The 21,775-nt window shown below is 41.4% G+C and overlaps 3 protein-coding genes across 3 annotated transcripts; all 3 read right to left on the bottom strand.

The window, feature by feature from the left end:
• Positions 1 to 1,646: 1,646 nt before the first annotated feature.
• Positions 1,647 to 2,941, bottom strand: LOC125377367. Its single transcript, XM_048390424.1, has 3 exons — positions 2,499 to 2,941; positions 1,950 to 1,989; positions 1,647 to 1,655 (listed from the first exon to the last, which is right to left on the bottom strand). The coding sequence occupies exons 1-3, from the start codon at positions 2,870 to 2,872 to the stop codon at positions 1,647 to 1,649; spliced, it is 423 nt and encodes a 140-aa protein (XP_048246381.1). The 5' UTR covers positions 2,873 to 2,941.
• A 2,030-nt stretch (positions 2,942 to 4,971) lies between these two features.
• On the bottom strand, positions 4,972 to 11,995 carry LOC124122522 (metabotropic glutamate receptor-like). The gene is made up of 2 exons (XM_046485569.2): positions 11,742 to 11,995; positions 4,972 to 5,481 (listed from the first exon to the last, which is right to left on the bottom strand). The coding sequence occupies exons 1-2, from the start codon at positions 11,985 to 11,987 to the stop codon at positions 4,972 to 4,974; spliced, it is 756 nt and encodes a 251-aa protein (XP_046341525.2). The 5' UTR covers positions 11,988 to 11,995.
• A 132-nt stretch (positions 11,996 to 12,127) lies between these two features.
• On the bottom strand, positions 12,128 to 13,817 carry LOC125377368 (metabotropic glutamate receptor 3-like). The gene is made up of 2 exons (XM_048390425.1): positions 12,324 to 13,817; positions 12,128 to 12,178 (listed from the first exon to the last, which is right to left on the bottom strand). Exons 1-2 carry the CDS (start codon positions 13,815 to 13,817, stop codon positions 12,128 to 12,130), a joined length of 1,545 nt encoding a protein of 514 aa, XP_048246382.1.
• Between the last annotated feature and the right edge of the window lie 7,958 nt (positions 13,818 to 21,775).

Raw genomic sequence — 21,775 nt, forward strand, 5'->3', positions numbered from 1 at the left:
TCAATGTTGAATTTCTCCCAAGCTCTGTCGTAATCAATGAGACTAGCCGCCATGTGGTTGATAGTATCAACCTAACAGTGAGGCTAGTTTGTAGCTCGCATTCTGATTGGTCCGTTAGACTGAGTAGCGTAGCAAATCAACTTAATTAACCAAAATAAAGGGCGGGTAATTTGATATCACCAGAACCACAGGGGTTAGTTTAGGTTTACCGAAATGTGAGCCCTGGAGATATGGAGGATGAGAAGTATCTTGCATTTTGTGTTGGTAGATGTTGCATGGTACACAGCGAGAACACGGAACATTTCCCTTCTGAGACGGCGCGTGTAAGCACTGGGACGTCCCAGCAGTTGCTGACCAGTTCCACATTCAGATGCCAAATCTTCAGTTTCTTTTGAATGTGTACATCACGAAATATGCTTCATGTTTGCCAATGATTTTTATTCAATCAAACAACCAATAACTTCAAAGGTGAGCAAGTTGAAGAGATGTCCAGATGGTTAGTTCATAATCTGTGACGTATAAATCTCTTGCTGACGTCATGACGTCATGTATTCTGTGACAAGAAGAAAATGTACGAGTATACGTCACGTTATAAACACACACACTGTATAGTTCTCGCCACGTGATGTAGAATCACTAAAAATCGCGATTAATAATGAGCGAAGATAACTACATGTGTACTAGCATTACATGCCCTTATAAAGCGAAAGTGTAGAATAGGTCTTGAGCAACCCATACTTCTCGTACGAGGCGACTAACGGGATCGGGTGATGAGGCTCGCTGACTTGGTTGACCAATGAAAGAACACGATCATGTTTTCAAGCTCCAGACATGATGTGTTTTTGTGCTCAGGTCCATCTCGAAACACATCAAATCAGATTGGATCCCTAACGACAACACTGTTGTGTTTATTATCTCCTGCGTACATACACGGGACCACAGCAAGGTCGATGTCAAAGTAATTATTCTGAGCAAACTCAAGGCTAAATTGACATCTATAACCTAGTTTCAGGATAGCTGGACATCTTAAAGGGCAAGTAAAGTCAACATCGCAACTTTGCAGATTTTCATACTTTGGGGCATACTTAATCAAAAATGTTTGACACAAATAAAATTTGAAAAACTGAAATAGCGTAAACCAGACTATAAAAAACGAAAACGTCCCCAACGAAAAATTCTGCCATGGAGGGGAATCACCTTACTTTTGCTAAAGCGGGTCGCCCAGACTGAATGATGGTTTATTGAGAGTCTTCCTACTTGTCTAACAACACCTTCTAATAGGAACAAATTCTGTGATGATTGGCAAAACAATGGGGATTCAGAGGGCCATGTCATATGTGATACAAAGTAATTGATGAATATTTCACAAAATATAACGACACAACCAATATGGGAACAATATGCACATACACTATACTGAGTGAAAACTTTTAAAATATATATCAAAGAGTGAGTGAATATATTAATCAACTTAGTATGATTTGAGCTATTAATTGAATTACAGGACAAGTAAGATGTCACCGTTTATGGTACCCACAGGTTGTTGGTAATGAAATGCTGTTTACAGATTCTTAAATGTGACCAGCCACGACACAAGGGATCTAATGGGTTAACGATCACATTTTGACGTTTTATTATTTTTTAAACTACAGCATCTTCGAAACACAAAAAACACAATTCACAAGCTTCAATTCATATTTATTACAGATTACATGACATCAAACATGGCGATCGTCACTGAAGTAAGTTGACGTCAAACGTCGCAGAACAATGGTATGACTATCAAAGCAACCATAGAGCCAAATGTTATTATAAATATTCACAATATGAAAGGTGACGTTTCACATTTAACAATGTATACAGTGATGTTGTTTCTGTATTTACAGAAATAGAAGAAACAATACAGCTGCTAAGAAGCACTCCAGCCAATGAAAACATTTGTCACCCACCGTCGCACCCTTTAAGGCCACGCCCCCAAATATGTTTGTTCTGGAAGCGGAAAACGGAACGTGTGATTCCAGCATTTTCACTTGGACATTTGCATACTATCTAATAGTATGACACACACACCCCCCCCCCCCCCCCCCACTTTACTTGCCCTTGAAACAAGTGGTTACAGGCCGGCAACGCCACATTTCGAAAATAGATAGCCCAAATTGATGTGGCGCTCCCGGCGATGGTTATGGTTGCGTGATTGTATAATGTGGCTCTCACGGCTATGCTGTCAAAACATGCTTTGTGATTCTAACAGGTTACCGTATATAACAAAAAAAGTCTTGTTTTCTCATTTCTTATTCAACAAGGATATATATTCATCAGAACTTTACATTGATGAATATGAATAGCATATGAATATCATAATGGATCATAACTGCAGATGAAGGAGGTCGCCCACGTGGTCAGCATATTCCATCTCACTCAGGTGTTGGTTCAGGAGCTGGATCTTGAGGGACGCAATACGTGCATCGATTGCCTTGTACTTCTTTCTTCGTGAAGGTTCTGACCACTGGTGAGAGAGTCTCAGGACTGCAACCTCTTTGAGTGACTGCTCTCGCTGAAATAGCTTCACTACCTCGTAGATGTTCGGGTGGCACTTCTTGGCAAGTTTCTTTATCTTGTTGTGCCACCCTTCCAGGTGATTGTTGGTACGGTGGCCTTGGTTTTCGAAGTGATTCCAAATCTCTGGGATGAAGGCCTGTCCTTGAACCCAACTGGTTGTCACGTAGTCCATGAAAGCAGTCACTTTAGGGCCAGCAGGAGAGTCAGCAATGGCATCAAGCCACACATCATCCACTTTGTCACGAGGTACTAGAGGGAGGGCAGCAGCTCTTCTCACCAGCTTCTTCACCTCCTCATCTTCCTTATAGTCCATCACCAGACCTTCTTTCTGCACCCTCCTCCAGATACATTGGGTGAAGTGAAAGAAACACCCTCTAACTAATATCCCAGGAAATACATCAGTCACGGCATTGTGAGCTGCACGTTCAAACACCTCAGCATGTAAACAATAAATCTGATCAAACAACTTGGGACAGGCATAAAATGTACCATCACAAAATACAATGTCTGCAGTACAAATGTCTTACACCAAAACTTAAAGCCATCATAGTATAAATGTAGGCCTCCTCTGACACTTTCAATGAACTTTATTTGAACTTGTGCGTTTGCCATGGTTCTGATATGGAGTGAACACGACATCACTTAAATATGTTATGAATAACAGGATGAACTCAGTGTCAATTAAGACGGCCTTTGATCTCTAAAGAACACCACGCTTCGTAATTTAAATGTGAGATACTCATTTAAAGGTATCTCTAAAGAACACCACGCTTCGTAATTTAAATGTGAGATACTCATTTAAAGGTATCTCTAAAGAACACCACGCTTCGTAATTTAAATGTGAGATACTCATTTAAAGGTATCTCTAAAGAACACCACGCTTAGTAATTTAAATGTGGGACACTCATTTAAAGGTATCGGTAATCGGATTAATTAATTACCCGCTAGAATAGGTGAAATGCACTCAGCTGGAAATGTGGCCCTACCGGCAATAGCCATTTCTGAAATGTGGCGCTCCCGGCTAGACACCGAAACAAGTAGTTTAAAGACCTCAACACAGCCTCATCATATCTCCAATACAAACAGGACAGGGCTATAACTAGATCCATATTGGACACACAAGCCTCAATAGCCATAAGCACAAAATTTTCAAAAAATAAACATTGTACAGGCCACTGCCCCGACTGTCTAACAGTAAAAGGCGACTAACGGGATCAGGTGGCCAGGCTGGCTGACTTGGTTGATGCATGTCATCGTATCCCAGTTGCCTGATTCGATGCTCCTGATAACCATTACTGGATTGTCTGGTCCAGACTCGATTATTATACAGACCGTCGTCATATAGCTGGAATATTGCAGATTGCGGCGTTAAACAACAAACAAACCGTGGAGGACATTAAGCAGGTAATATTTCAACGTAAACACGAAAACATAGACCGCGACAACCTCTTAAGTGAACGAGGCACACACTTTGCAACACACGTTGTGGGCTCCTCACTAAATCCTATTACCATCTCAACTATTACCATTTCAACTATTACCATCTCAACTATTACCACCTCAACTATTACCACCTCAACTAATACCATGTCAACTATTACCATCCCAACTATTACCATCTCAACTATTACCATGTCAACTATTACCACCTCAACTATTACCATGTCAACTAATACCACCTCAACTATTACCATGTCAACTATTACCATGTCAACTATTACCATCCCAACTATTACCATCTCAACCCCCCCCCCCCCCCCCCCCCCAAACACACGTTCACATCAATTCCGCAAGCTATTCTTATGCCCCTTTTACAAAACATCCCCATTACTCTGTGCAATTACTTTACTACTCCATCAACATCAACATCAACATCAATTATCAAGTTTTCAAGCATCAGACATGATGTTTTTGTGCTCCATTTCGAAACACATCGAATGAGATTTGATCCCTAACGACGACATTGTTGTGTTTGATTATCTCATGCCCAAATAAACAAAACAATTTAATATGATTATTGTGACCATTTTCCAAAATATTACAATAATTCGAACATGGGTTTTCATGTGGGATGAGTTTATCTCGTGATGTGACCCAGGACCTGCGTTCCGCTGGAATAATATGCAATGTTTCTGTACAATGATCTGGCTGTTGTGAAATCGCAGACAGTTATAAAAATTATATCAACGTCATTTGTAAATGGTTCCAAACGTTACACGGAGCTTCATAATAGATTTTTTGGGCAGTTTAACGCCACTCTATTACAGCTATATGACGGCGGCCCGTAGATAATCGAGTCTGGACTTGACAATCAAGCAATTTATACTGGGACCGCCGAACCTGACCACCCGACCCATTCAGTCGCCTCGTGCCGAGGAAATTTCTAAGTAGGAAGGTATGGGACTCGATATTTCAAGTGTGTATAGGCTGTACTTGGAGGAAGTTGACATTCCGTTCCGTAATGCCAGTGATGCCGGTGACGTCTGTCGATCTAGTGAACCTGGTACTCGCTGGGGGAAGAGCTGTGTCTGTCTCAAGATAAATGGCAGCGTATATCTTTGGTAGGTACAGAAAGCAAAGAGCGACGATATTGTTGAGAATTAAAACAATCGATAACATGACAGTTTTCAGGTACTGTCGATCTGCTGTGAAATAGGACGGGATGAAAGCTGACCACAGAACCAGAGTGGTATAGACACACATGGATATGAAACGAGACTCGTTGAAGTTGTCGGGGAGTTTCCTGGTCTTAAAGGCAAAGAAACAGCAGACGACAACCAGAACGAGGTTGTAGGTCAGGAACGAGGCTAGTCCGGGTAGGGTGAAGTCGCAGCTACGCTCCACGTACCTCTCTGTGCGCACAGGCATCGATAGTTTGGAGGAGGGGACATACAGGATGCTGATGGTGATGCATATCACAACCTGAAAGCAGAAAGTATGGTTAGAAATGATCGAGTGAGTAAGTGTTGTCACAGTTGTCTTTAAATGATCGAGTGGGTCAGACAAACAGCTTTAAGATGCTAACCGACCCGTGAAGATCCGGGGTAGAATAGGTCTTCAGCAACCCATGCTTGCCGTAAAAGGCGACTATGCTTGTCGTAGGAGGCGAATAACGGGATCGGGTGGTCTGGCTCGCTGACTTGGGTGATGCATGTCATCGATCCCAATGGCGTGGATCGATGCTCATGATGTCAATCACTGGGTTGTCTGGTCCAGATTCGATTACTTACATACCGCCTTCATATAGCTGGAATATTGCTGAATGCGGCGTTAAACAACAAACAAACAAACAGAAGCTAACCGAGCCTGACCATCCAATCGAGGTGAAATACGTGTGTGACCAAGATTACTACGTTTATATAGCGACGTTCCTGCACGTATGTGTGTGTGGCTGCTTGTACTAGTCCGGACTGATGCCGATTTATAGTGCTAGCTCACTGAGATACCATGCCACAGTTAAACATGAAAACCCAACTCAGACACAGTATACTGACTCCGAGTCGACCAGTCCTTGCTTTAGCCCTTAATGCCGAGTGCCAGGCAGGGTAACAACAAGTACCACCTTGTAGCATCTCTGGGCAGACAATCTATCCACCAGACCACGGAGGCGATCCCATCCGAACAAATTACATCGCATCTACGTCAAGTTACATCGCATCTACGTCAAGTATTAAAGCTCAGGGGACTTACACTGACGGACAAAAGAATGTTTACACCCACGATTTTGGCTAAAGATGAAACAGATAAGAAATGTTTTTTGGATGGTGGTGAATTTGATACGGGTATCATAGTTGTGTTTTGGACCTTGAGTTTCGGCGATTGTTTTCAGCCTGGTAACGTTTTGATAAACCTTGTCAAATCCAGTGTTCAAGTGTAGACTTTGTTTTGCCCGACAGTGTATTCTAATCGGGTACAAAAGGTGTTATCATCTATATTTAGATTCTGATACATCTTTAGTTCACCAATCTCTGGCAGGTAATAATTCTCCTAACCGAAATATTTTTTTTGAAAGATATTGCAGGTAGATAACGGCAGTCTGTAAATAAATGAATCTTAGCATCATAAACCAGTGACCGAAAGAATGAGCAGCGATCCACGTCATCGGTGCAGCAGACCTTCTTTAGTCGGCGTCGGTAAAGATGATGATGATGACGATGTTGATATTGATGATGATGATGATGATGATGATGATGATGATGATGATGATGTTTGTTGATTAACGCCGCGCTCGGCAATATTCCAGCTACATGATGGCGGTCTGTAAGTAATCGAGTCTGGACCTGACAATCCAGTGATTGATATCATAAGCATTAATCCACGCAATTCGGATACGATGACATGCATAAACCAAGTCAGCGAGTCTGACCACCCGATCTCGTTAGTCGCCTTTTACGACAAGCATAGTCGCCTTTTACGGCAAGTATGGGCTGCTGAAGACCTATTCTACCCCGGATCTTCATAGGTCTGTTTTTATAGAAAACTGTCCAAGGCAACTATGTAAGTTAATTGACGACTGACGAGATTATTGCACTTATATAGCAGGGAAATGACAAATGTTTTAACGTCGTTCGGTAAGATGAGGAAAGGGATCGAACCATCGAGCTTCCCCTGTCCGGGTAGAGGACACAAGAACACGAAGGCGGTCTGGAGCATTAATGAACAGGGGGACTACGTATATGGTACATCGTGTATAAAGAGTCCAACCATGTTCATCCAGAGGGTATCGTTGGGTTTAACGCGGTTTTAACAGTATTCCAGTTATATCACGGCGTGTCAGCTTAATGTGGGAGGAAAGCCCTAAGTGATGCAGGTCTCAGACGTTAACCACTTCGGTGAAACCCTCGAGCACGGGTATGGTGCTGACAAACCTAGAAACATAATCGGGGCGAACCGGGATTCGAACCCACAATCAAGGGTTTCTGGCGTGACCAAGGGACGTAACTCTGCACAATGAATCGCTGCGCCTTAGACGACAGGGCCACCTGTGGCCCCCTCGTTTAAAGTAAAATCGCCCAGACAACGATGTCCAACGCTGCTTGGAATTGTGCATTTCCATGTATGCCCTCATTGTTGGAATATAGTGTGAAATTACTGTAAAGGCGACGCTTCGGTATGGATCCTTATACCGTTTTCAAACAAGATATGCGTATCTATTCTGAAGCGTCGCTTTTACGGTAATTAAAGAAGTTGTTATCCATAAATTGTGTCTACTTTGTCATGCGTCAACTTCTAAGTAATGCCTACCAAACAATATGTCTTTATATGCCAAATGTTAGAGACGTATGCTCATACAATGACGGGGCGGTCGGGTAGCCTGGTGGTTAAAGCTTTCGCTCGTCACGCCGAAGACCCGGGTTCGATTCCCCACATGGGTACAATGTGTGAAGCCCATTTCTGGTGTCCCCCGCCGTGATATTGCTAAAATATTGCCAAAAGCGGCGTAAAACAATACACGTTCACTAACTCATTCATATGAATCTGATAACTGTCATAACTATTTCTAAAAATGTTACTTAATTGCAAAACAATTGCTCAACATGCAGACCCTTATCCTACCTCGTCCTTTGAAATAAACTGGTCAATATCAGTTAGAAATAGATTACTTCTTGAATGTGGTCAGTTGATGGTCACTTTGATAATGTCCTAGAATAGACACCAACGGACTTTTTAGTCAAGTATAGAGGTTCATTAATGGGGTGACAATTAGCATATATATATTTCTTCATTTTAACATAAATGTGCATTTCAACATACCCTCCAACGTTCTACAGGGCTGAGTAACTTTAAGGTACGTATCCTAAACCTATCGTCATTATATGGTTTAAATATCGCAGAAATAAACGAGAAATTGTCATTCGTTGTGAAGAATTAATCTGGCAATATCACGGCGGAAAACACCTAGAAAGAGTCTTAACAATTGTATCCATTTTGGGGATCGAACCCGGGTCTTCGACGTGACGCCTTGGCTAAGCCACGACACCATTCAGCTAAAAACTATCGTATTCATATGGTAAAATATTGACTCGATTTTAAAAAAGTGCAACATCTATCGTAGATATGCGTTAATGTCTGAGCTACCATCGTATGTGCTAGAATGCAGTAATTAGTACGTTGTACAAAACGGGGCCGTATCTACGTTTTTGTCATTGGTCTCTGGATGAGCTTAATGTCCTGAAAAGATTCAATGTGAAAACTTTCCCTTGAAAATAATATTTGACCTAAAGCAGCGGAAAGTATTCCGTCACTAAAATATGGAATCCTATAAGGGACATTGTCGGGTTGTCGTCCTTACACAAAAACAAGCAAAGAGAGCAAAATTTAACCAAAGCGAGACAATGCGACAAATGTTCCAAAAGTCGTATTGTCGCGCTTTGGTTAATTTTGTCACCGTTTGCTTGTTTTTGTAAGGACCCGTGAAGATCCGGGTTAGAATTGGTCATCAACAACCCGTGCTTGTCGTAAGAGGCGACTAACGGGATCGGGTGGTCAGGCTCACTGACTTGGTTGATGCATGTCAAAGTATATCCTAATTCTGTGGATCGATACTTGTGATATCAATCACTGGTTTGTCTGGTCCAGATGTTAAACAACAAACAAACAGACAAACACCAGTTTGCCAGCGAAAGACATGATTATTTACGAGTCGCCGTCATATAGCTGGAATATTGCTGAGTGCGGCGTTAAACAACAACCAAACCAACCAAAACAAATGTTTTTGTGAGGGAGACAATGTCCCGTATGGGATTCCATACTAACACATATCTAAATCCTTCTCGGCACGATTGCTGACCGGGGCATTATGTTGGTAACGGAAATGGCCAAGTAAATTATGAACTCTGATCCTTCGGGGTTTTGCCCGTTGGAAAATAGATTAATTTCATACATTCATCAGAAATCTTTGATCAGCTAACAGCATGCATATTCCTGAGTCGACATTTAGCTGAGTAGTTTAGCATTTCATAGTTAACACTGATTAATCTTTCGCAGGTAAGTAGTGTTTCCGAGAAACACGAGAACAACTGTCTCTGACGTGGAGTTGTGTTAATTATGGCTCACGCAGGAAGCGTCGCGTTACAGGGCATTATCTAGGATGTGGCGTTGACGCATCTTCCTGGTATTGCCATGATGTATTTTGAGTAATAAGCCAGTTTTCCAATGTGTCTTTTGCGTTGTTGTATGTCGTCGTGTATGTATAATATTGTGTGACTTCTGTGATTTTGGGGAGAGGGTGGGTGCATTTTTTCGGTTCTTTCTTTATATCTTTTTTAGATATTTTAGTCGGTATTTAAGGCCAGATTTAAGGCCCACTGCACAGTTGACGTTTTTTCAGTTTCATATGTTTAGTCATGTGATATACATGATATATAAAAAGTATCTGACAGAGAATATGTCTTTCAACAATATGGCTAATGAACGTATAATGGCAGAGTTGTTGGATTTTATAAGACTCATCATTAACATCTTGTTTTATGCCTATTGTTAAAGATCGGAATATTCTTTTCTCTAAGGTGTTCATACTTATCACATACTAATAAAACATGAAATTCATCCTCAATTTCTCCTTATTGGCAGTTTTTACACATACCCATTTCAACGTCCCCTTTTCACATCTACGTCTACAATATACACTGAAATTTTGTAATGACACTCTGAACATACTTATATACTTCTCTGGTTCTATAGCAGACTTGATATCCTTGTAATGGCTGAAGAAACGAGAAGAAGATATACTATCATGCCAGTTTTGACTATGCATATCCTGTAACCTTTGTTTAAAAGAGTCGTTGAACAAAGAACAAATTTGTATCCCCTACATCTTGGGATATCCACACAAATAAAAATAATAAATATCTGATATTGGAGACCCAATTCATTTTGCCTTTGTCATCGAGAGCTTTCAGTAGTTCATAACATTGGTCAGGATATATTTGCGACTCCATCCTCAGTAGCTGTAACCAATATTTTGTCATTCGAAGTTGACTTAATACATGAATGGGATAACGTCCTGTGTCACCTAAAATAGCTTTCATTGAAGCATATTTTCCAGATTATTTACATCCAAACAATCTCTAAGACGTTTTTCTATAATAAACGTAAACAGCTTTCCCGTTACATTTAAAACACAAATGTCCCAGTAATTACTGGGCTCAGAACTTGTACCCGATTTGTACAATGGTAATATCATACCAATAGATAACAGCAGATGTATTCCTGTCTGATGTTGTGTCAATGTTTACACTAGGTTTTGCCTGACTATTGAGCACTCAATTCATGACAAGTAAACTTGGTTGAGTCTGGTATTCGATGATCTAAGATCTGTTTGGCAGCAGTGGAATCTGTACTATCAAGGTTAGTAGCTACATTGATAAACACACCACCACGTGTCTGTGCTGGTTCCACAATGGGAATGAGTGAGTGAGTGAGTGAATTGGGTAATACGCCGCTTTTAACAATATTCTAGCAACATCACGGCGGGGGGGCCCAGAAATGAGCTTCACACATTGTACCCAAGTGGGAATATAACCGGCGTGACAAACCCGTTATACAACCCTGCCCTTTTCAGTCATTTAAATGGATATTCGTCAAGAGACAGTGCCAGGTGAACTCTCTAATCAGCCAATCTTGGTCTAGGCCTCCTTCCGTACGACTAAGAGTAGCATTCAGAGAAGGATATGTATCTTTATCTCAAATATCATATCATATAATTAGGATTGGCTTTATACTTGTCCATTAGGAACTCGGTTATATGACGCAAGAGGCGACTATGCTTGTAGTAAGAGGCGACTAACGGGATCGGGAGGTCAGGCTCGCTGACTTGGTTGATGCATGTCATCTTATTGCATCGATCGAAGCTCATGGTGTCAATCACTGGATTGTCTGGTCCAGACTTGATTATTTACAGACCGTCATCATATAGCTGGAATATTCCAGCTCCATTGAGGACACAGTTGTTTGTTGTTTAACGCCACACTCAGCAATATTCGAGCTATATGATGCGGCCTGTAAATAATCGAATCTGGACCAGACAATCCAGTGAATGATGTTGTGAGCAATAATCCGAGTCCGAATGAACAGAGTCACCAAGCCTGACCCTTTGGTCGTCTTTTTCGACCAGCATAGGATATTGGGAACCTATTCTAACCCGGAATCCCTATTAGGAAGAATTAAAACAGTTCACTTACCTGAATCAAAATAATCCCGGATGCAATGATGACTTGAGACTTTGGGCTGATTAACTTTGGGCGTTTTGAAGACCTCTTACTGGATTCGAAGATCCTATAGATCCTGTTGGTCCGGGTGAGCAGCGGACTATAGATCCAGGAGAAACTGATGCAAAAACAGAAGAAGCTGATCTGGCAGCTGATGAAAGATGGAGGGGATATGAGTACCACAACAGTCAAGAACCCGAGGAACACCCCAGTCAACATCAGATAACTCATCTCCCGGCTAGACGCTTTTATACACTTGGACGAGTTGAAACGAATGTACAGGGCAAAGACGATCGTTGATGCTATTACTCCGAGAGACGAGAAGAAAAGCAGCATAACGGACAAGGGTTCTCGCCATACTAGGTAGGTAGCTCTGATTTCAATGCAAGATTTGTATTCTGTAAGAACATCTGGCCACGAGAACAGAGGACATGGCGCACAGTTGGTACCGTTGTGTGTAATGTATTCATTCTCCCTGCATTTCTTGCACTCCCAACAACATCGAGGCTCCTTTTGGATGAGGAACTCGCCAGGGAGACAGGGTTTGCTACAGACGGATTCGGGGATGGCTGTGTCTGCAGCTCGGCTGACGTAGTCCCATGTAATGGTGGCGTTGAAGACGAAGTCCATGACGCTTCTTTCGTAGTCGTAGACTCCGATTGGTACTTGCTTAAACGACTCTCCTTCTCTCACCAGCTGTTCCACAATGTATCTACCTAGAAGGTTCCCATTCTCGTCGAAAGACACGTGTCCGTTGTTTCCAATGAAAGAGAGCTTCTTTATGTGGTCCAGCAGAGCGGGACCCGTTATACAACCACGTGCATCGGTTCCATTTAGGTTCGGACATGCGTCTTGCAGAAGGGCGTGCGCTGCATGTGCAAATGTCAGAACAGCGTCCATTACCGGAGTGACCGTTGACACAGGCATGAAGTTAGTAGATGCCAATGTCATATTTACATCACAGAGATTACCCACAGAAGGATCTAAAGAACATGTGAATTGAGTCTCCCAAAATTCCTTAAACCAAGGATTCTTCTCTGACATAGGGTCTTTGTTCTGAAACCATTTTGTAAAATCAGGAACCGTCTTAGAGTAGAATGTGAAGGTGAAGGCCCCGAGACCTACCTCCCAAAATTCGGACAAATTGAGGATTCGTTTTGCCCAACCATCGCTGCCGATCCAGACGTACCTTTTCAAATCAGCAGCTCGCTTCACGGCTGAAAAGAGCTCCTTGGCGTGAGTCGGGCCAGAGAAGACGACGACAACCTTACCGTGATCCCTCAGGTCCAGAGCAACCTTGTCATACTCCCACGGCTCAGCCCCTTCTGCAACTTTGTGGGATGTTCCTATACACAACCCTAGCTGTTCCATCCGCTGCTTCAGATTCTTGAAGCCAAGTTCCCCATAACTACCTTCTGAGTATACGACAGAAATATAACTCCAGCCGAATCGTTGAATTAAAGTAATGATTCCTTCAACCTGAAATCTATCAGGGGGGACAACTCTTAGGAAGTATGGATAAAGGGTTTTATCACTCAGCTCATCGCTGGAGGAAGCATAGCTTATCTGTGGGACATGAGCTGGTCCGAGCAGTGTTGCTGCTGCAATTGAGTTCGAGCTCTTCATTGACCCTACGACCCCTATGATGTCATAAGCAGGTGTCGTTGTTTTGTTAGACGGTGAACAGGTGTCGTTGCACATGCAGACGTTTGGTTGAGGGAGAAAGGACAATGCTTGGGCAATGGTCGTGGTTTCTTTAAGACAGTCATCAACAATGACGAAGCCAAGTTTTGCTTGAGGTAAAATGGAATCATCGCTATTTATTTGTTCCACGGTGTACACGAGAGCTTCAATGAACGGCAGAATGACAGTCGAGCGTAACTGACTGCCGCATGGTTTCACCTTGTCGTAGCTGTAGGCGGGGAAGATCGCCCCAATGTTGATGTCTCCTGGTTTCACGTAGCGCTTCACTGGGAGATCGGGAATGTAGAAGTGGCAAGTAACACAGACAAATGTTGTCCAAGCGAAAAAGAATAGGAACAGGGTCATCTTCAAATGTCTTGTACGTTCAGTGTCACTTTCCTGTTAATCTGAAAGAAGAAGAAAACAGATGAACAATGTATTGCCTTCGCTCGCCAATAGATGGACGAGATATATGATAACCTCTCCGTTTTATCCACTGGTGAAGGGGCGGTAGGGTAGTGGTTAAAGCGTTTGCCCGTCACGCTAAGACCGGGATTCGATTCCCCACATGGGTACAATGTGTGATTTTAGTTTCTCGTGCCTCCCGCTGTGATAGTGCGGGAATAATGCAAAGAGCGGTAATGTTTGGTTTGAAACATGAGCATGTCCGACCCATGTTTTTTTCGCTGAAGTCATAGCTGGTGTCATATATACCAAACCATTTACGATATATCAGCTTAACAAACTCAACAATATATTCGCCGATTTTAAACATGATTTATTAGTCCAATTATCAATGTTTATGAGCCTATAACTCGTTTGTAGACTACCTATGCCGTGAGTGAGTGGGTAGGGTTTTACACCTCTTTTAATAGTTTTCAAGCAATATTACGGCGGGGGACACCTCAAATGGGCTTCACACATTGTACCGATGTCAGGAATCGAATCCGGGTCTTCGGCGTGACGAGCGAACGCTTTAACCACTAGGTTACCCGACCGCCCCGGTGTTGTAGTGGAACGGGTTGGAGTTACCAAAGCTAGTAAGGCGAATTCCCTATTATTGGATACTGGCACATCTAAGGGACGCAATTCTGTCTTTTAAGTGATTACATACAATTGTATTCAACAGAAGGCTTAAGGTTCAGTATAGTATTATATTCTGTTTTATTTATCTTAAAAATAAACTGAATAAAAGTTGAGGTGAGGTCAAGTGAGGCGAAATAGGGTTTAACGTCGCGTTCAAGATTATTTCACTTAGACAGCACGCGCGCGTACGTGCGTGCGTGCGTGTGTGTGCGTGCGTGCGTGTGTGTGTGTGTGCTTGTACTAATCCGGACCAATGCCGATTTTATAGTGCTAGCTCACTGAGATACCATGCCGCAGTTTAACAGGAATACCCCACTCAGACACAGGAAACTGACTCCGAGACGACCAAGGCCGGTTTTAGCCCATTAATGTCGAGCGCCAGGCAGGGCAACAACAAGTACCATCTTTTAACGTGGCTGTCGATAAAAAAAAAACGACCTTCCGTTCTCAGGGCAGACGCTCTACTACTAGACCACGGAGGCGGTCCACAAAGAATGCGAGTATACCAGACATATCGAAGGGCAAGATGTAATAAGCACCTTCTTTGGTGCACTGAAATTAACAAATGTCGTGGCCGAATATCTATCTCTGAAAGGAGTAGCCAAGCAAACAATCTGCATCCGCAACACGTTTTTTTCAGGACATCCAATCAACATTTGTTTGAAAAAGAAACAGTGGCAAATATTTGTTCCTGTATTTTCCAGAACGGAAGAAATACTAGAAAATATGTCGATAATAAGTCACTGTACGATTACTCGTTAAACAATCGTGCAAGGCACTGTGTGCTATATTGTTCTATGGCAACTGTTGTAAATATTCTCGCACGAAGTAAGAGAACAATAGTACATCCTGTCAAGAAATATTTGTCAGTTGATAAGAACACATGCATGCAAAATAAGTCACAGATCGAATCATAACAATATTTGATTGATTTAATTGAATAATGTTTGTTGTTGTGCATGTGTCTGGGCACGTGGTGTGTGTGTGTGTGTGTGTGTGTGTGTGTGTGTGTGTGTGTGTGTGTGTGTGTGTGAGAGAGAGAGAGAGAGAGAGAGAGAGAGAGAGAGAGGGAGAGAGAGAGAGAGAGAAACAAACATTAATCGACATAATCAGAAATTCGCATAAACAGAATCCGCATGAACGTATCTCGAACATACTCACTGTCTTTTCAGAAAAGACGAGGAGGTTAAACATTTTCAAGAATCTACATTTTTTAAGAGTATAAAGGCATTAAATGTCCAAGTTTTTAAACCTGTCAAACAATAAGAAACTGTGTGTCCTTATTTTTAAACATGAGGTATATATATGTATATATATCACCGCCAAAACCTGTTTTTTTAAATATTAGAACGCAGAAAGCTATTGCTTTGTTGGTAAAACGTTTTAACTGTGTATATCATCAAGTTCTGTGTATCGTCTCTCATAACTATATATTAGTGGCGCTATATTATTATTTTTTATGTATAAACGTCTATTTTATGCATGGATTTTATGCACAGCGGTGAGAGGAAAACTATTATATATCTGTCTGTCTATAAAGTATGCGCTCATCGATCAAAATACGATTATTTGTTTACCATCAATTCTCTACAACAAAAGCAATCGTTAGCTTAAAATTGATAAACATATTGAATCGATACACAATTCCGATGTTTTTCGGTGACATATTGTTTATTCTCCAAGAACCATATCATTGAATGTACTCACCTTCGTAAATTAAAATAATTTAGATTTCGGATTCTTTGTTTAATCATAAAATGAATGATACCTATAGAATAGTCGTTTCCAAAACAGTTGTCAAGTACTTACAACTTTCGACTGCGACTGCCGACGACAAAGAGCTGTCTGTTTCACCACCTGCCACTGAAGACAGCGAGCGAGTCATCGCCAATCGTAGCGCTTGTGATACAGATTTCAACTAATGATATCAACAAATCAATAGGGTTCGCATCTCCTGATGTCAGAAACACAGGTTGAATAGCTGGGGTTGTGTAACAGTGGACAGCCTTTCAATAGTTGCTAATGAACTCGTCCATCATTTCTCCATTTTCAACGTTTGCTTAACCGTCGACGCTAATTATCATTATTTAAGACCGTTCTGACGGTAATAGGGCCGCATTTAATATGCTTGTTTTTTTGTTTTTTTTCCTTTTTAAAAAATATAAATGTGTAAGTAGGACACATTTTATTATTTTTTTATATCGATTTCACAAGACCTCCAGCCTAAATTCACTATTTTACTTACTGGAAACAACGATATATTGCTTTAGGAGTTCTTGATTTGCAAAACCATGAATGGTATCGTTGACTGTCGAGAAAACGTGTAAATCAAATTTCCAATTCGGAAAGGATTATGGCACTATACACTAACCATCTGCAAAAGCAACACAATATCTCAGGGTCGTTCAAATGCGAAGCAAAGAGTAGTTATGTCTCCGTAACTGTTCTTTTAAGTACGTACGTAGGAAAATAAAACTGTTTTTACAGGTCTGTATGATCTGGAAGTGTTGTGGTGCGGCATTAACCCTGATTTCCAAGTCGCTATCATTCTCTATGCGAACTTACGTCCCTTTATCGTGGCAGGATCCGAAAATCGTCGGCTAGAAAGCCGAAAGGCATGCAGGTATTAGGCGCTTACCACTGAAACCCGGGATCACGGGGACGATGATGACAAATAGAGACATAATTAAAGAAATCTGGTAGCGGCGGTCGGGTAGCCTAGTGGTCAAAGCGTTCGCTCGTCACGCTGAAGACCCGGGTTCGATTCCCGACATGGGTACAATGTGTGAAGCCCTTTTCTGGTGTCCCCCGCCGTGATATTGCAGGAATATTGCTAAAAGCGGCGTAAAACCATACTCACTCACCTCACTACCACAAAATTGTCGAACTGGGTATGTCACTACAGTATTCTTATAAATGATATGGTCGATATACATGATAACCCTAAAGAGTTAATTACAGTGAATTGTTACAGAATTAAAGACGTGTGACCAAAGATAGATCAACACCCTTTTCAGCGTACGCCATGCACCGACGGGTAGAACCCATTGATGGAACCTCGTTATAAGTCCTGAATTATGAAACTATGTTCGGTTGCCCAGGTGCAGTCAATTATTTTCAGTACCGAAGGCTAACCATTACATCACTCGTCCACTTACCTCTTCCACACATAGCCTACAAACTCAATCAGCATAAAATGTGCGTTCGATTTCCACACCCTGGTCGCCCACGAGAACGTTGACAGGTTGTGACGGTTGTCTTCCTAAACAACTACATGCCACTGAACACTACACTTGGCTAAAACAACAAAGGCAAATTACCCACTGATATACTGGACAAGTCCAGGATTAGGGATTATGGATTAGCAATTAGATGGATGTTCATAAAGTATAAACAACTTAATATGATATTGTTTTAGGGTATCTTTAAAAAAGAATACAAAAAACGTGACCATGTATTTCATATTGGATGCCAGGTGAGGCAAATTAACCAATTAGAAGTACGTACATAAAATTAAAAACATGTTAAAGTACCTATGGTATAAATATGTTAGATTCCCTTTGCCAGTCTTAAAACAAAAATTGCAGTAAAATCGGCTATCTGGTGCAGATCTCCCGAAGCCAAGAAATGCAATAGCGAGGGAAAACTAACTCTATTTCTGAGAGTTGGTCGGCTACTCAAACCTATCTACAATTTCTATCAATTTCTAAAAGTAAAAGGGGCGGTCGGGTAGCCTAGTGGTTAAAGCGTTGGCTCGTCACGCTGAAGACCCGGGTTCGATTCCCGACATGGGTACAATGTGTGAAGCCCATTTCTGGTGTCCCCCGCCGTGATATTGCTGGAATATTGCTAAAAGCGGCGTAAAACCTAACTCACTCACTCACTAAAAGTAAAAAGCCAATTCATATCAATACGCAAAGACAAATCTTATCAATACAAAAACAGAAATGTCATCGATACTAAAAATCCCAATAGATATACATGAATATGTACCAAGTAGGCTTTGCGTATCAGTTAAAATATGTATCGTATGCAGTCCATTTTTGTCGTTAAAAATCATCGCTGAAACGGACACGATTATGGCAACAGCGGTAAACTCCACATGCATTGTGACCCCGTAATACTATTAAAATCCTTTTGTTATATCTAACTTGATTGTCTAGAATTATTCACATAGATTTATCGACTTTAATAAAAGATTTTAAATGTTAGATTCACCATCGCGCTGTTGTTTGATGATAACAAAATGCGAATTAAAACTCTGTTCAGTTTTAGATGTCTACTGACTTATGAAAAAGTCATTCTATTCAATACTTCAGTGTTTATTTTGTATTTGTATGTTGTAAGACTAGTTCACAAATTAATCTCATATCTATCGACTTTGCAAATGATTTTGAATTTTAGATTTATCATCGCGCTATTGTTTGCCGATATGATTGACTCATGAAAAAATTCTTTTTAATCATTCAGTGTTATTTTTGTATTTGTATGTGAAGCATAGAGACTTGTGTCGTCGAAGGTTGCTTAACAAACGTCTCTATTTTAAACATTAGTGATTATTGGTTTCCCACAATAGACTATAAAATGTTTATCCAATATATTAAATTTTGATCCCGGACAAGCCCCCAGTTGAAACAATTAGTTAACCTAGAAATATACACGTAAACAAATTCAGTATGAAACAAACAACAAAGACATGTTATACAATTTAGAATTGTATTATAAAATTTGGTTTCTCAATACAAATTACTGAAAAAATAATTACCGTGGCAATACACAACAGAGTGGCCGTACAAGATTCAATGTCAGTACAATTACAATTGAAGTAGACAATAGCAGTGTTAACAGCAATATAGTCAGTGATAATAATATTCACCTTGCAGTGGTCAAGCTTCCAAAATAGACCAAAATAGGCCTAGGTTGAGTCATGGTGGAAACATTGTCCAAAATGTGTTTTCATTATTCTAACTTCGTCGGGAGGGAGTTGGGAGGATTAAAACTAACGTTCCGGTCATTTGAAAGCCATAGTATGTTACACTTTTAATTGGTGATCCTTACTCAGGGTGTGTGGGATGATCCAGCAAAGCCTAGTCAATTACCGTATTCGACGTAATAAGCGCCCAGAGCGCTCTCAAAATTAGAAATAGGGGGCTCTTATTATAACATAATTTTGTAGAGAAAAAAAACAGCGGAAAGATCGTAAATTTCGTGGTGATAGAAAAGAAAAGTATGTGTGTATCATACACGACAGATATATTTTCCAGAATTTAATTGCCCATAATAAGGGTGCATATACCACCCGAGTGTGTATTATACGCGAATAAATTAGTCTTGTGTACATTAATCAATCGGAAGGGGTGCTAATTGGGATCGTTCACTAGCCAATATATTAGCAAATATCGCCGTGGGTGCTTATTAGAGCGGGCGCTTACTACGTCGAATACGGTACCCGTCAGTGAACTCCGTACACATGTCAACTGTTTTTTGTCATAATATCATATTTCCGAACCATTGAAATAAATGATATTTTTTGTAAATACGATAACCCTCCGTTTACCTATCACCGAACAGTTAGGAGAGTATGACAAATGAGAGTATGGTTACATCTAAACCTTGTCATACAAGAAGAATTCAAGGGTACTGAAATACCATTTCAGCACATCATTTGCGATTATTGCAATGGTAGAAAATACATGAAAACGATGACTATATTTACACAGCTCTGTAATATATGTTCCTAGTCACTTGTTGGTGATCGACCATCACGTTTCACTCATTGTCTCTCTTTGATAAGCTAGTTGCAGCCATTACCCTCAGTCTCAGATATATTGTACTTCAATACTGTCTATCTGACCCCCAACGAAACACTGCTTATATATGTAGTCAAAGTCGTACCACATCCACGAAGCCCAGGTGTAACGGCAGACTAATTCTCCAAACTTAGCAGTGTATGCGAGATAGTCAATGATCTCATTCCCCTGCAAATTGATATGCCCCCCCCCCCCCCCCCCCCCCTCCAACGTCTCAGTTAGGAGCGTCTCGAGGCTCCAGGTAATTCGCTATATTAACGCACAAAGGCATTGTTCAAGTAGGCAGTATTTTTGCATAAACGTATAACTGTGTTACTTGCAGACAACTGTTACCAATGCCATTCATCCAGAGACGTGTTGTAGTGGATGGAGCGTCTTTCCGAAGTGCAGAAGGTCAATCCTGTGGCCAAAAAGGTGATGTGAGGTGAAATTGGGTTTAACGTCGCGTCCAAGATTATTGCACTTATATAGCGACGTGCATGTACGTGTATGTTTGTGTGGCTGCTTGTACCAGTCCGGACTGATGCCGATATATAGTGCTAGCTCACTGAGATACCATGCCGCAGTTTAACATGAATGCCCCACTCAGACACAGTATGCTGACTCCGAGTCGACCAGTCCTTGTTTTAGCCCTTTAATGCCGAGCGCCAGACAGGGTAACAACAAGTACCATCTTTTAACGTCTTTTGGTATGACGCGGTCGGGAATCGAACCCCGGACCTTCCGCTCTCCGGGCGGACGATCTACCACTAGACCACGGAGGCGGTCCATACCAAAAAGACGTTAAAAGATGACAGGTGATGTTACCCTGCCTGGCGCTCAACATTAGAGATATAACAAGGACTGGTCGGCTGGGAGTCGGGATAATGTGTCTGGTTAACCGCCACACGGTATCTCGGTGGCCTAGTCCCATAAAACGTCATTAGTCCGGACTTGTACAAGCAGCCGCACACACGGGCATATACAAGTGCAGTAATCTTACACGTTGAACCACAGGGCCAGTATGCCCCCCTTCGATATCAATGTTTATCAAAATACATATCTCTGTTGTTTTTCCGTGTTTTGTCAGACATTATGAAATCCAGCAAGCCGTGGCAATATGTTTTTCAGAACCCCCACCCTTCAACTGGCCATTCCCTATGGAGCTATTTTGTCTTATGAGAGGTATGGGTTAATCTGTAATCTTCGGATAAATTGGTAGGATATGGAACAACGAGCAGGCTCCAAAATCATCTGTATAATGACCCTGGTCAAGTTTCACAAGATAATTAACGTGAAAAGTGGAAAGGTTATTACCTAATGCATTAGAAAACGGGAACGACTGTTAGCATCGGGAATGACTTAAAATCCACCTTCCCCTCAAGCCTCTAATACACTGGGCCCTTATCGAGTAACGCGTGCACGTAGTGCCCTCTAATGGCTTCGGAC

The sequence above is a fragment of the Haliotis rufescens genome, unplaced genomic scaffold (genome assembly GCF_023055435.1).
Source record: "Haliotis rufescens isolate VD_foot unplaced genomic scaffold, xgHalRufe1.0.p SCAF_9, whole genome shotgun sequence".
NCBI lineage: Eukaryota > Metazoa > Mollusca > Gastropoda > Lepetellida > Haliotidae > Haliotis > Haliotis rufescens.